Source organism: Lontra canadensis, unplaced genomic scaffold (genome assembly GCF_010015895.1).
Source record: "Lontra canadensis isolate GAN:19392208 unplaced genomic scaffold, GSC_riverotter_1.0 scaffold54, whole genome shotgun sequence".
In the NCBI taxonomy this organism is placed as follows: domain Eukaryota; kingdom Metazoa; phylum Chordata; class Mammalia; order Carnivora; family Mustelidae; genus Lontra; species Lontra canadensis.
In genome coordinates, this window is record NW_022631048.1 from 4,769,481 (window position 1) to 4,785,949 (window position 16,469).

Sequence of the window (16,469 nt, forward strand, 5' to 3'; positions counted from 1 at the left end):
TCTGTTTGTATCTTTCATTTTCATGTCCTCTCATGATTCTCATTAAAACAGACTCTTAGCAGATGAGATATTTATATATAGTATATATTTCCCTAGTTAACAGCAACTATATTTGAAAATGCTAGGTCGAGTTCTTGGGACATAAATGTATGCTATGCTGTGTTGTGCCACTGTAGCCCTTAGAATGATATTGAAGGAATGAGGATAATTTGCAGAATTTCCAAGTGTCTTCATTTAAAGCTTTTTGGATTTTCAGGACTTTGGAATCACAAATGATTATCATAATTTAATTAGTGCATTGTAGCCTGTGTGCATCTGCATGCATACTGGCGTGCCATTAACTCTCAAGCCAAAGGGAGAGACACTTATGGAGCTACAGCCATGTCCTTGTGTCAGACACAGTGTTTGCACTTTCTGTTTATGGTTGTGAGGATTAAACAAACAAACAAATGTACATAAAGAATGCAAAGCAGTCCCTGGCACATAGGGACTAAAAGACTCTAGACCGTTCATTTTTTTTTTTTAAATAGCATAATCATGGCTTGTAAAATAAAGGCAACTCAGAAGGCACCCTCATTTCCTTTGCCTGTAACACCCCAGCCCTAGGCTGGTTCTCCACCTTCCCTGAGTCCTATAGCTGGACCACCTCAGCTTCACGTGGGATAGCCATGGCTTCCTTGAACTTTTTAGAGTAGTCCTGCCTTATGCCTCTAGCTGGATGTAAGCTATTTAAAGGCAGGCCTATGCATTACAAGCTCTGTATCAACGGTGACACTTTTCACGTGGCACAGGCTCCGAAAAATATTTGTTAATGAAGTGAGTGAGGAACAGAAGAAAGAAAAGCCTGGAACAAATGGCAAATTTAATTTTTGTCTCACTGCCTGGTTGTCTTTAAGCATCCCCTGATTTCAACTAGGTTTTTGGGTTCAAGATCTCTTTCCTGTGGTCATAGTAGATTTGCTTCATAATATTGACCAAGGTCCTTTCTAAATAAAGATTGTGGTTCTTTGGGTTTTGCTCCCTATAATGCTTTATTTAATGGACCTCCTAGGAACCTCAAACGCTAAACTTTGGCTGACCAAAGAAATATATTAACTCAGTGTATCATTGGGATATAGGCTGTTTCTTAATGCTGGTATTTTCTAGCAACATTAAAATGCTACCAGCCAGCCGTTTATCTTTCTATTTTAGCATGCCCAGTGAATAAATGGAGTGAATACAGAATCATTTGAGTAACAAACAGTTTTGGAATATGTCTTGTTATTATTAAACTGGATTTGTTGATTCTTGAATATCCAAAATAGTTACCTTTCCTATTGAAGCCAAGGTGGGCTGGGGGGAGGGGAAAGCGCTCTGCTAAAGCTCCATTGTTGATGAAACTGTGAAAGCAAAGTTTCACGTTGATTGCCCCTGGATAATTCTCTTCTTGGTAATCAAGAAATAGCCTTGAGTGGGCAGAGGGGAATATGCCAGACTCCAGGGCAGAGTTTCAGAGTCTGTATGCGGGACCGTGGAGTTAGCATAACTGGAAAGCAACCTACCAGTTTTGCTTCAGTCCGTCCTGCAGCAGGTCCCCTTTGGAAGCACTCCACAGCTCTCCAGACTGCTCCAGTTACCATGACAGCATCCTTTCTTAGACAGTATGTATATAGACTCCAAGACATCCCTCTCTTGCTGGCAATGTCCATTGAGGGCACTGGAAAACATCAGCCTGCACAGGAAAAGCAGGCAAAGATACCCATGTCTTTTTTGTTGTTATGGTTGTCTTTTGGGGGGTTTCTTGGCTTAGAGCACAGGTTGGCAGCAAACTTTCTATAAAGGGCCAAGTGGTAAATATTTTAGGCTTTGTGGACCATGTAGTCTCTGTTTCAACTATTCAACTCTGCCGTTGTGGCATGAAAGCAGCACCAGACAATAAATAAACTAATAAGCATGGCTGCATTCCAATAAAACTTCTATTCAAGGAACTGAAATTTGAATTTCAGACAATTTTCATGTGTCACAAAAATATTACTCTGCTTTTTTTCTAACTGTTTTAAAATGTAAAAAGCTCAGAGCTCAGATTTAAAAAAAAAAAAAAAAAAAAAAGGGTAGGGGGCCAGATTTGAGCCCAGGGCTACAGTTTCCTGACTCCTGCTGTAGAATATTCAATAAGGATTTTCTTGAATTTTTTCACTGCTGTTGAGCAGATGTACTTCCTCACCTTTAGCTTCTGTCTGTCTTCTCTGAACCTGAGTGGATCATCACCTCCTGTTAGCAGGGCCTCCCTGGACTTGCCTATCTCACCTACCAGCATAGACAGCATGCTGTCTAATCTTTAAGGAGAGGTACTGACCAGATTGTAATGGTGCTTATTTCCTTCTAGGGATAGGGTGGTCAGCTATACACTGGGCCGCAGGCTTCCAACAGATCATGTGAGTGGACAGCTGCAATTCCGGTTTGAGATCACTTCCTCCATCCACCCAGGTATTTTTGGCATCAGCTTCATGTCTTGTCCTAGCCTAGGGTTGGTGTGGTTCCTTTCTCTTAAAATACAATAACCATGGTTCTCTCCAGACATGTCCTAGGTTTTGTGGTTCTCTCCCTTCTCCATCTGAGACCCAGAAGGCAGTGATCTGTTCTGGAAGCCAGGTTGCTGTCCCCTTGATTGAGAGGCTCCTCTTCATTCTGGTGACCCAAAGGTAGAGGGTTAGACAGTGGAGGGGGAATTGACAATGAGGCCAGCACGGGTATGGAGCCGTGTCTAATTTATCATTTTACTCCCAGCACCCACATCGGAGATGCTCCATAGATGCTTAATCATTGCATACATGAATGAATGAATGAATGAGAAACATGAATGAATGTGATACATATCACATTATTGAAGAACTATTATGGTACAATGGATTTATCACAGGGGAAAATGAAAAACATAAATCAGACAGAAAACTTCAGAATCATCCAGTTTTCTGTTTGTCAAGCCAAAACACATTTCCAAACAAGAATGATGAGATGCCTCATAATTCTACTTTGGTGTTCTCCCACACCCCCTAACTGAGTGTAGATCATTCTGAGAATTAGCCAGAATTAGTCCTTCTGGGCCACATTTATGAGTTGCTGTTAAAGCTAATGAGGCTTTGAAAACTCTTAAGTCTGTAGTTTTTCACGGCCCACTTGTCAAAGTCCAGTTGTAGTGGTCTGTGCCCAACAGATAATGCAGATTGTGAGAAAACACCCTGACTGCTTTGTCCTTTCACACTCATCCTGAGAATGAAATTGACTCTTCCTTCACTGTAGCAGTAAAGATGGCCTCACGGCTCACCAGAGAGATCATTCATCTTCAGTGAGTGCATTGCACTAGTGCTCTTGAAATGGGAAGTTCACATCAGGCAGGCACCCAACAGAGCAAGCAGCTGGGGGAAGGTAGAAGTAAACAGTGCTTGCTGTTCCTTGAATGGTTGGTTGATGTAGAGACCTCGTTTATTTTCCATTGCAATAACCTGCAACAGGCTACAGAAGGACCCTGGTTGCTCCCATCAAGTAGTCATTTTCTGCTCTGTAGTTGCTAAGAACCTGGCTTACCCATTCTGCCACCTGCTGGACCCACCAGAGGACACTCAGCAAGCATCAGCCTTGCCTGTAGGGCAAGGCCCTATAACGGCCCCTTACCCCAAGGGCTTCTGTACAGTCTTCCCTGAAGCAAACATTGTTGAGCACCCACTACGTGCTAGAAACTGGGGTAGTTGTATAGGGTTTGGGTATTTTAACCAAAACTATGAATTCCCTTGGAACAGAATTCTGAAAGATCACGATCACAAATTGTCATTAACATACGGAGAATTCATTCTTACAGAATTTTTTAGCAGAGCTTTGGCCTATGAGAAATCCTCATCAACGCCTCCATCCGATATCCTCATGCAGAAATCCTTTAGGATGGCTTACGGGGCCCGCAAGAGTACACTAATGCACGAACCCCACAATGCCCTCTTCTGGGAGAAATGACATTTTCTTCTCGCCCACAGATGACGAGGAGATATCCCTGAGCGCCGATCCCGAGTCCGCGGAAACTCAGGACAGCCCCATGAACAGCCTGGTGGCCAGCAGCCACGGGGAGCCTGCGGGCGAGGCCCTGGAGCCTTCCAGGAGCTCGAAGCCCGAGCCGCCGAGCCAGGGCAGTGCCGGGGACGCTGCCGGGAGCGAGAGCCTGGAGCCTGCCGAGCCGGTTGAGGAAGCGGCAGGTACCACCGAGGCAGGAGACGACGGCGCGGGCTCTGTGGGACCTGACGGGGATGGGGAGCTTCTGGGCCCGGGGCGCGAGGACGCCGAGCCAGCCCTGAGTGCGGAAGAACTGGCCGAGCGGCTGGAGCTGGGTGGGGAGGCGCCCCCGCCGGGGTTGCTGGAGGACGGCGAAGCCCGGGCCAGACCCGGGGAGCCGGAGGCGGAGGAAGCGGCCGCAGAGAGCCGCGCGGGGGGAGAGGAGAAGGAGCAGGCCGAGGAGGAGGAGGAGGGCGACGTGTCTGCCCTGGGGCAGGGGGAGGACAGGCTGCCGCTGCGGGCCTCCGTGAAGAGGAAAAGCAGGCCGTGCTCCCTGCCGGTGTCGGAGCTGGAGACGGTGATTGCGTCGGCGTGCGGGGACCCCGAGACCCCGCGGACACACTACATCCGCATCCACACCCTGCTGCACAGCATGCCCTCCGCCCAGGGGGGCGACGACGGCCCGGAGGAGGAGGTCACCCTCCAGGATGCCTCGGAGAAGGACGGGCTTAGCGAGGTGGACACGCTCGCCGCCGCGCCACCTCCGCTCGAGGAGGGCGGAGAGGGACCCGAGGGGGCCACTCCAGGCACGGCGACCCCGGGCCACTCCAGCCTGACCAACGGCCTGGTGCCCGATGGCGACTTGCTGCCCAGCACGGGGAGTGAGAGCGACTCGAGCCCCCGGCAGGGCGGGGACCACAGCTGCGAGGGCTGTGACACGTCCTGCTGCAGCCCGTCCTGCTACAGCTCCTCGTGCTACAGCACGTCCTGCTACAGCAGCTCCTGCTACAGCGCCTCCTGCTACAGCCCCTCCTGCTACAACGGCAGCAGGTTCGCCAGCCACACGCGCTTCTCCTCGGTGGACAGCGCCAAGATCTCGGAGAGCACTGTCTTCTCGTCGCAAGACGACGACGAGGAGGAGAACAGTGCGTTCGAGTCTGTGCCAGACTCGGTGCAGAGCCCGGAGCTGGACCCGGAGTCAGCCAATGGGGCCGGGCCGTGGCACGATGAGCTGGCCGCCCCCGCCGGGAGCGTGGCAAGAACCGTGGAAGGTCTGGAGTCCCCCGTGGCAGGGCCAAGCAATCGGAGAGAAGGTTAGACCTCAAACCTGATCAGAGTGAGAATAGGACCACCAGGGGGACCCAGGTCTCACCAGCAAGGTTTCAAAACAAGTGAGAGATCAGTCTCAAATGGGGTTGCCGGGGCAATGTATGCCTGTCCTGTACATGTATGTGCGTGTGTATCTGTGTATGTAAGTATTCGTGACTGTGACTAGCAGACATCCTCCACCTCTCAGATACCCACCAAGAAGTACAACTAGTGCACTCATGTGAGTGTGCTCTAGTATGCGTACCTGTCTGTTTTACCTAATCACCAGAACTGGTTAGTGTACATGTGACCCTTCTGGTCTTGACAATGACCAGAGCACCCTAGGTAGTCAGTCTTGAATGATACAAGCAGAAAATATTCGGTAACATTTGGTGGGTAATGTATAAATATCTGCTGACTTCCCCCAAACATACTGAAGATTAGCAATAAATGTTAATATAAATTGAAGAACATTGATTTTTACCTTTGCTTTAGAATTTAACGTAGCCTATGTACATATGGAAATGTATAGCCTACATATATTTGTCATTATTTCTGTCTGTTCAGTTCTCGTTACTGTTGTTTTTTTTACTATTATTCTATTTATTCAATCTAAAAATATAAACAGCTCACCCATTTCTCCCATTCCCACTCCCGCCTCTGGCAACCATCCATCTGTTGCCTGTTCTCTTGAAAACTACAAGACATTAATGAAAGAAATTGAAGAAGACACAAATAAACGGAAAGATCTTCCATGATGATGGATTGGAAGAATCAATACTGTTAAAATGTCCACACTGCCCAAAGCAGTATTACAAGATTGTGAGAATCCCTATGAAAATTCCAATGGCATTTTTTACAAAAATAGAACAATCCTATAATTTATATGGAACCATAAAAGACCCCAAATAGCCAAAGCAGTCTTGATAAAGGACGAAGCTGGAGGACTCACACTCAGATTTCAAACTACAAAGCTATAGTAACTAATTCTGGTTTTGTTTTTTTGTGTTGTTGTTGTTGTTTCTTGTTTGTTTTGTTTTAATTTGGCTATTTTGGCTAATGGAAGGGGAAAAAAATCACGTGAATTCGTAAGTCACCTCGTTTCAAGTGGGATTCTGATCCAAAAGCTGCTACCTTTAGTTTTAAAATATATTCTATATTTTAACCCAAGATGTTTGTTCTTAGTCATCCCTGTGGAATCTTCTATAAAATTCAGTCACATTTCTTTATCCAGATTTGGGAACCATCTTCCAGTCAATGACCGTGACATGGGGGAAATAATTCAAAGGTCACATGATACTATGAAATAATTCCATTGCTCTAAAGGAGAAAAATACAGATTCTGCTATTTTCCTGCTCTCCTGTTTACATTAGCCTCCGAATAGAGGTGGTAGTATTGTCTCTAGATTGTAAGCTCATCAAGGGCCAGAACCGTATTTTCTGATTGATTCTTAGCACGTAAACAAATGCTTGGCACCTATAAAATTTTATAGCAACCAAAGTGAGCATAAAAATTAATCTTTTGAGTATTCGACAATGCCCAGTTCTACATTTCGGAGAAAGACGGAGTGGAGGAAAGTAGCACATGGGATAAGGAGGAGTGCCAAGAGATTGGTAAAGAAAGAGAAACACAGGGAGGAAAACCACAGTGACATACAATATGGAAAGGCAGGACTGAGAATGGGATGGACAATTCCTTTCTTTAATGCGGATGTTTTGAGTTGCTCTGGGCCAGATGCTATGTGCTGAGCCCGGGAAGATGGACAACTGTCAGAAGGTGTGAGAGGGGCTCAGTAATTACAACAGAATTAAAAATAATTATAGTATAAAGAGATCTGGGGATACACACATAAGAGGCACAACTAGGAGCTGGCTGGGGTGTTTTAGTCCAGAGGTTGACAAACCTTTTCTGTAAAGGACCTGATAACGAGTATTTTAGACTTTGTAGATCAAGAGGGCAAAATTTAGCTACTCTTCTTCCCAAAGGCTACTTTTTTTTTTTTTAACAGTTTTACACTTAAAAGTGTAATAACCATTCTTAGCTCAGAGCCGCATAACAAGGCCAGAGTCATGGTTTGTCACCTGTTGTAGCCTGCGGTGTGTATTTTGACCACCATGTCAGGAGGTAATCATTACTTGAAAATTGGTTCAGTTTACAAAGGCATGTTTTACAAAAAAAACAAAACAAACAAACAAAAAAAAAACAAAATAGAACAAACACTCTCCATGCCCTTGACAGATGAACAGTCCAACTGGGAAAACTCTACCTTAACAGAAAGGACAGGAAAGTGTTTGGGGGCCATAGTGGACCTCTTGGCAGGGCAGTTTCGAAAGAAAATTGTGAATTTCTGAATTCTGCCAACTGTAAACTCAAAAATGGCTGAGAAGCACCTACAGGCTTTACTCTGGTGCCTGCTGGGGGCAACGCAAAGATTCCTGAGATGGCCAGTCCCATGACAGCTGGGCACAGGCTGCATGAGCCTGCCCTGTCCCCTCTCGGTGGTGAGTCACTGTCCCTCACCAGCACACGCTTGAAGAAAGCAGGGCTTCACCACCACCTGCCTGGCCTTGGCGCGTGTGCCCTGTTCTTCCACAAGACTCACTCTCGCCCCTTCCTGTGGCTTCCAAGACAGGGAATTCCTTCACTAAGTTAGCTAAGGTAGGCTGGCCCTACACGTGCCCACATAACTGAATCTGCAGCCGTTTAGGGAAGATGGGGTCCGTATCTCCCTTTTGTTCCTTCCCCTCTCTGTGAAAACCTCCTTTTTAACCTCAGCATAAAATAGTTTTTGAAAAATTGTCTGCAGATCGAATGAAAAGAGCAGTATAATGTGATTTGAGCTCCAGACCTTAGAGTCAGGCCTCCTGGGTTTAATTCAGTCTCCCGCCCTTTCCTAGCGGTGCCACCTAAGCCAGCTTCCTGGAAGGCTCTGTGCCTCGTGTGTGGAGTGGGTGTGAAGGGAGACTCGCTTTCCAAGGGTTCTGGGAAGGATGAAATGAGATGATGCACGTGGAGGGCTCGGCTCTGACCGAGGAAGGGCTCTTCCAGGCGGAGAAGCAGGGAGGCTAACTTTGAAAGTGGAATATGTTTCCTTCTCAGGGATTCTAGCAGGGCTGACCACTTGCTTTGTGTCTGAGGCAAGGGTGAGTGTGTGGTGCCCTGCCCTCCCGCAGAACAGACGCGCTTGCTTCTTCCTTGCGCTCCATCCATTCAGTGGGCTGAGCTGCGCCTGTCACATCATTGCATTTGCTTGGGGTTCACGAGCAGGTGGGGTCCGCTCCATTAACCCCAGCAAACGGCAGTATTGTGTTTCCACTAGCTTGGAGGAGTAATTAACCCGATTGGTCGAATTAATTACAAGAGGTAAGTTTGTTGTTCTTTTTAAGAAACCAAATTAAAAAATGCAGCAGCTGGTGACATAACAACCGGTACCATCGCTTTTTCGTTTCTGACACTGGGCACATGCAAAAGCAAACATGAGTGTGGGATCCACTAAAAACAGAGCCCCTGTCCGAACCAGGAGTCCAGTCACAAGGAGTGGTGCACCAGCACAAGGGACCCCTTCCTCAGTCTCCTCAGGGTCTCAGAAGGCCCCCAGGATTTGAGTAACATACCAAAGCTTGCACAAGAAATCATGCTATATATTTAGCATTTAAAAGGACCCGTGGTTCCTGAATACATTTCTGTTTTTGTTTTATAGTTAGCTCTAGGAATTAAATGGCTAAATTAAACCCACCTAACTTCCTTCCTAATTAATTTTTTTATCAGGGTTTTTTTTTTTTTTTTTTGGATCTAGAGTGAGAAGAAATTATCCTTTCCATGTATGGACATTCTAGGACATGTTTGAAATTTGGGATCCCATAAAGATCTTCACTACTCTTTTTTAGTTTCTCTCCTTTTTGACCTAAGGGATGACGGAACGCTTGCTATTTGCATCGGCCGTGGAGGGCAGAGGAAGGAGAAGGCCTGACCTTTGTCTTCAGGCCAATAGAGGCTATTGCCAGTGAGCCAGGAGTGTGTGAGCTAGAGGGATACCACTCTGAATGGGGGCTGTCTCATGGCATAGGCCTTCCTAGCTCTTCAAAGGTCAAGAGCGATTGCCTCTGATGATGTGACCTGACCCTATGGGCCTCCCCTCCACATAGCCACTCTTGTGCAGGATTACCAGAACCTGAGGACGTCATGAAACAACATCATTTTAGCACATTGTTCAGTTCACTCTAAGTCTGACTGACAGTAATATTAACTATGTCTATAATAATCGAGGTATGCATTCCGTGGATATGTTTATTTCTAAAATTTCTCCATGTCTGTCTTTCTTCCTTCTATCCCACTTCTGTGTTTCAAGTTTTCCTGTCTCAGTCTTCCTGCCTCTTATCTACTTCCTTCATCTCTTGTCCTTTTCTCTCTCTCCAGAGTACCCTGGCTTGTCTGATTTTTCCTCAGAATAATCCAGAACAATCACAAGATCCCATAGCTACTTGCTCCTCACCCCAGTCCCTAAGCTTCTATACTATAGAAATTTACCTTCTTGGCCCACCAGTTCCTCAGCGCCATCTTGGAAAGGCACCATCTAAGAGTTACATTCTGAAATCGAAATCTGAAAAACAGCCTCTTGGCAGCCCTCTGATGAAACCTATCCAGATGAGGACCTTTGGTTTTGTATGGGCTCACCAAGCTTTTACAGGACTTCACAAATGCTGCACTTCCCTCAAACAGGCCTGTTTCTTTAGCTGGGCTCAAGTCAGGCTCTGCTCATTTTCTTTTGTGTCCCCGTCTGATGCCACCCTCCCATTAACAAAAGTCAAGTGGGTACAGAATCAGACCCTGATCCTACATGCTAGTCTGTGTGGTACAGATCATAGTCGTGAAGTATTTATTTTATTGGGCTTTAAAAAAAAAAAAAAAAAGAATCCCCTTATTCCCTCTCTCATGAATGACTCTGAATGTAGCAAACTGACACACACAAAAATAGATTGCCCGCTCTGGGTTGTTTTTAGTTTTTGTTTTTTTCTTGTAGTCATTTGTTTTACAGTCATGCTTTTTTGATGAAGTTGCTGCAGCAATGAGTGAATCTGAATGTCTTGACTATCTTGTCCATAGGTGAATGTCCTATACTCCATAATTCCCAGCCAGTAAGCCAGCTTCCTTCCTTGAGACCTGAACATCATCACTACCCAACAATCGATGAGCCTCTTCCACCAAGTAAGCTTTAGTGTTTAAAGTCTATGTCTTAATTCTTCCTATCGAGTCTAAACAGGTCAGTATGAACTTGTGTGTACAGATCCAAAGTCTTCCCCAACTCCATACCTTACACGACTATAAAATAAATACATTTATATACATGGCACCTACTGTAAAAATGGGGTGTTTTGATGAATGATTTCAGTATGGGATCTTGAAGAGATAATCCATTACCTTCAGTGCCCCTCAACTTCTGAAACAGAGTATTTCTTAGGAGACTTGACTAGTCCTTGCAAACTGTACATGACCTTTAAGTCCTGAATTTTACTATTTTCTGTTCAGAAGTTCACAGCTCAAAATAGACTAATCCTGTTGTTCTCCTTTGAACCTGTTATATCGCAGGCGCCTCCATATAATAAAACATTCAACCCATCAGGATGCAAGGGCTCGTGTTGCCTTGCTATAACTTCCATCAATAGGAGATAGCCTACTTCTTCGGTAGTTCTTAGGAGCTTCCAGAAAAAAATATCATCTTTAGGGATGGTGTTCCATCCATAGTAATGGTGTAACTCATTACTATTTAACTAGTCATTTGAACTTGGGAAAATCATGTAATACCTCAGAGACTGAGTTTTCTTATTTGTAAAGTAAAGCCTTAATTTTCTCATTAGCTACATGCTAGATCTAGACTGGGTAGTTCCTAGATATCATTTCGGCCTTAACCTTATAATACTACATTATCATACATTTTTAAGAAGGAACTGATACCCTGGACATTATACAGTCACTTCACATCATATATGTTCATGAATAATTCTAGAACATCTCTGTTTTGGCTTAGGCTTATTTTTCAAGCAGAGATAACCTTTAAGATTTGATAAATTTTACAACTGCAGAATCTTGCCAGGATGCAAGGAATCGATATTTCTTTATATTCCTTTGCCTAGGCTTACATTAGGAGGTTACAGTTAAAAAAAAAAAATGTCCTGATTCATCTATTCTTGGTAACATGATATATTTTGCATTTATACCATTCTTGTCCTATTCAGATGTAATCTATCAGTGAGAAAAGAATAAATACCTTTATTATGTAAACACTTAAAAGAACACTATATTTGTTTGGGGGATCAGGGAAAACATTATGTTTTTTTAATTTTTGATACCTGATTCCTTTCTTTATTTATATATTGATTTATGGATAGTCCACAAATGACTAGTAAAATTTCAGCATCACTATACTTAGCACTTACGTAAAAAATATCTATTACAAATACATATATATAACATGTTCTCACCAGGAAAGGAACACTTCCCCACAACAAAAACCTATCAATTCCTGTGTGCGTGAATTGACTTCCAATCCATGCAAGAGTAATTACTAGTTATATTCCGGACCTGGTAAATAATTGAATATAAGTCTATTTTAAAGATTTACTTTATATAAGCTGTTTTCAGTAATGAAGACAAATTTCTCCAGTTGGGTCTCAGTTCTCTGTTCATTCAACACTGAAAAATATGACAAATGTTGGTAGGGAAGCCTAACAACAGAATTTTCTTGATAGTCATTCTTTCAACAAATATTCATTAAATGCAACAAATATTCAATAAAAGGTAAACAAAACAGACAAAGATCCCTGCCCTCGCGGAGCATACAGTGTAGCCGGGCGGAGACCCACACATAATGAAAAGAGTGAACAAGGCAATAGTGTAATAGGTTAGATGGTGGGCAGTGCTGTGGGCAATCACAAGCAGAGTGTGGCAAGGTGGGATTTGGAGGATGCGTTGGCGGCTGGTTCGCCGTTTTAAATCCGGTGGTCAGGCAGGCTTCCTTGAGAGGCAACATTGGAAGCTAGGCTTAGAGGAGGTTGAGGAATAGCTGGGAGACCAGTGTGTCTGGAGCCGGGAGACAGCAGTGGCGGATAAAGTCAGGGAGATATCAGGGACCCAGATCACAGAGGGCCCTGTAGGCCACTTAAGAGCTTTGGCTTTGACTCTGGAAGAAAGGAGAACATTTAGGTTTAGAGCAGAGAAGTGACATTCTCTGACTTAAGTTTTGTAAGTTTTTCTGCGGTTGCTCTATTGGCATTAAATTTTGAGGAGGAAAGATAGAAGCATGAAACCCAACATATGGTTATTGCTGTGGCCCAGGTGAGAGGCAGAGGAGGCTAGGGCCAGGGTGGGAGCAGTGGAGGTAGCGAGGAGAACGGTTGAGTTCTAGACCTATGTTCCATAGGTAGGTTTGCCTACAGATTAGATGGGTTGTCTGAGACAAAAAAAAAGAAATCAAGAATGATCTCAAGCATTTTAACCTAGAAAGATGGAATTGCCTTCAACGGGGGCGGGAAGGGAAGGCTGCAGATAGAGGTTTTGGTGGGAAAGATCTGAAGCTTGATTTTGACCATGTTCTATTGGAGATGTCATCTAGGTAGTGATGTCAAGAAGGCAATTGGATGTGTGGCTGAAGTTTAAGAGAAAGGTGTAGACTACAAACATGGTATTGCATTTGTTAAAGTAAAAAGAAAAAAGGGAGAATAATTTTACAGGCTTTTTTTAGTATAATAACTAAAGATGGTACATTGTTAGGCTCTACATTGTTCCTAGACTTCATGGAAAGGATAGAATTTTATATTTTCTAGGGCTTTTGGTCACAAATGAATCACCCTAACTTACCCCAGCATCATAAAGGTAATCTGTCTAGCCAACACAGTGCCATGTCCGTCAGGATACACTGAGGCCTGAAGTTCTATTTGGAAATCTTTCTTTACACAATATGTAAAAGTAAATTCTTTACAAAGTAACCCAGAAAAAAATGCTTATAATCTCTAGAGATGATAAATATATAAATATAAATATACATAAGAAATATATAAATATATATAAGAATATATAAATATATGAATAGAAATATATAAATATTTCTGAATACTTATATGAATTTAGAGTTATGCATTTATAGTTAGCACTATTACATATTTAATATATTGATAGAAGGACATGTCTGGCTGGCTTGCCATCCTTTTCCACGAGAGATTGGGAAATATGGGAACTTGTAGAGAGAAACTGTTATTACCACTGCACCGCCCCATTTGCTAGTGTTTTCCTTGGAGAATTTATGAGACTGGAGTCCTTCCTTCATGGCTGGAACCTGGAGGGTGGGGACATTCATTTCTCAGCAGTGTGCCCATGGGACCTGGCATAGTTTTTCGTTCATAGGGAGTGCTGAGAGGAATTTGTTCAACTGAACCAGATACCGCAATACTCTTCAAAGACTCATGTTCCTTCCTTGTTGAATGACAGTCATGTTGAGTTCAAGGAAAAAAAAAATTGTCCAGTTTCTCCTAGTTGGGGAATCACTGAAATTTTAACAATTTTTGGATCAAGATTAATTACCTAGTAGTTACACATACCCAGTTTCATCAGTGGGCTATTTTTCATTTACAGCTAACAGTTGAGCTGGATTATCTAGTAGACAATTTTTGTCCACACATTCTAGAATATATTTATACAATCGGAGTACGTTTTTCCTTCAGTGTGTCTTAAACAAGATTTGGTGTGTTCTGGTATTTTGGTTTCCATTGTGCATTATTTGGCAATTCCTCAGGTAAATGTCAGACATAAGCTATCATCGTCACAGATGTACCATGCATACATAACACCATAAATATACCAAGTATATTGTTTTTTCTCATTTAAAAAAATTGAGAGTTGCTATGTCATTACCTGAATGACCATTTCTCAGTAGAATTATTAATATCTGAACCTACTCCCAAAAGCTATGGATTTTCTTACTTAAAAGGCTGAATAGTTTTCCTCCATTTGCAGTCATTTTTTGCTTTTTCTTCCTTAGCCTAACGCATTTTGCAGCATAACTTTATCATGAAGCTATTATTTCCACCACGTTTTCACATTTGGACTCTAAAAGCTTTGCCCATTGCTGTACAGCAGACATTGCTCTTCTGTGTGAAGCTTATTTATGTGTGTATTACTTCCAGCTCTCCTGGTTTTGAGGACTTTGGCACCTACCCCGCCCTACCCCGTGTATTTATGTGGTGTACCCCCCCATGTGTGCGTGTTTAGTTGGTTGGTTTTGAAATCCGAGAAGGAAAGGAATTTATCTTTGTCTTGGGCTCCCCCTGCTGTTTGTGATGGTTCCTTGTCAACAAAGAGGTAGTCCGAAGCTTGATGTGTGTTCATTATTTATCAGTGAAGAGGTATTTAAAATCTTGATGTGTGTTAGTAGTTGTTACTGGTTTTGTTTTTGTCAAGAGATATTTGGTAGGCACAGGTGGGTTGAAAATACACTGAACTTACAACTTACCGAAAGGATGGTTTGAAGGGCTCAGATCCTTCCATTCTTCCTAAGAGGAATGGCAATGAATTAAAGTTGCAGAGTATTGGATAGAGGTCATCAAAAGTTTCAGGTACAGTATCTTAGAACTGTAGCTAAAAGTGGTTTTAATACGAGGGCCATCATCCCCTCACCGACGAGTCGCTGTCTCTCAGATTTAGCGAAGAAAGGATTCTCCAGCATCAGACTGTCAGCTCTCCCTGGAGGGTGTTTCCCGTCTTGCAGCTGTCCTTGGAGTAGCCAATAAGATTGACAGGATGGAGATTGTTAAGGGAAGAGATAAAGTAAACGTCAGACTTTCTCTTTAGAAAACAGTAGAATCGTAGCATAGGTCATATTTGAGGAACCCCAGCTACTAAGAGACGCTGAGTGCAGGAGGCTGTTTTTCGGAAAGCCAGTCCAGCACTAGTGCCTCCGAAGTCGTGGCGGGTGCTGGGGGCAGGGTCTGACCTTTAGCAGGTCACCAACAGTGAGTTCTACCTACGGAAGACCTGGCAGTGGTATCTGTTTCCCGTGAATCAGGAGTTTGTCCTTGATTTCTCTTTTTGCCTTTTTATCACACACCAGACTGGGAAGCTCGCATTGACAGCCACGGGCGGGTCTTCTATGTGGACCACGTGAACCGCACGACCACCTGGCAGCGTCCGACAGCAGCAGCCACCCCTGATGGGATGCGGAGATCGGGGTCCATCCAGCAGATGGAGCAACTCAACAGGCGGTTGGTGATCAGCATGCGGGGAGCCCCTGGGAACCCCTTGGAAAGGAGAAGGGCAGCCAGCGAAAATCCCCCCCACTTACACGTTTCTGCTCAGACTGTCTGAGGAGCCTGGAAAGTAATTACGTACCTTAAGAAACCCATTTGTAGCAGGTACTTAGAAAGCTAGGTTTAGAATTTGGTGGCAGGAGACTAATTAAGCCTGAGTGTCATTTAAAGATGGAGAATTCTCTGAACTTCTTGGTGGCATGTGCTCAAAAACAGGTGTTCCTTAACCAGGGGCTCTCAGACCACCCTCCTCCCTAGGTATTCACTGAGGATGCCTTTGGTCCATGAACCCTCCAGAAACTGTATGCAAAATTATACGTGGATGCACATTTTCCCATCAAACTGGTCCTTATCTCTCATGAGATTCTCAAAAAGGCCCAGAACTCAAACAGCTGAGAACCCTCCAAAGATAGGTTCCGTAGAACACTAAAAGCTGTCTGGAGAAAAAACAGTATCATCCTGTATTCATGTCTGTCTGTATTCATGTCTGCCCCGATCCCCTCATTGCTATATACTTAGTAATTCCTAAAAAGCTTTCATCTTAGAAAAAAAAATGTTTAAAAACAGTTTTTGAGGATTGTTTGGTCTAAAAACCAGACTCTTACCTGTGAAATTGTCAAGATGCCATTTTGTTTTTAACCTGCAAATGAGATCCTAAATAACATTTCTGTCACGCTGTAAACTAGCACGAGCATCATATCTGACCTCTTGCTTCTTTAAGGCCAAGATGGCAGCTTTGGGATACTTTTCTTAGCCAGGACCACAAACTGCATGCTTGAATTCAGCCTTATCCACAAGCCATCTCATTAGGATGAAATAAAGGAAAAGTTGAAAGGAACTGTATGGTA

The 16,469-nt window shown here is 43.8% G+C and overlaps 1 protein-coding gene across 6 annotated transcripts in view; it reads left to right on the plus strand.

The window, feature by feature from the left end:
* Positions 1–16,469, plus strand: part of HECW1 (HECT, C2 and WW domain containing E3 ubiquitin protein ligase 1) — a 460,030-nt gene that overhangs the window by 352,789 nt on the left and 90,772 nt on the right. For 5 of the 6 annotated variants that reach the window (XM_032874976.1, XM_032874979.1, XM_032874977.1 and 2 more), the window contains 4 exons: positions 2,366–2,466; positions 4,005–5,330; positions 10,430–10,531; positions 15,426–15,576. In XM_032874976.1, coding sequence (XP_032730867.1) covers positions 2,366–2,466; positions 4,005–5,330; positions 10,430–10,531; positions 15,426–15,576 — 1,680 coding nt within the window. The remainder of the gene's footprint in view (positions 1–2,365; positions 2,467–4,004; positions 5,331–10,429; positions 10,532–15,425; positions 15,577–16,469) is intronic. The other variant, XM_032874980.1, reaches the window with a different exon arrangement.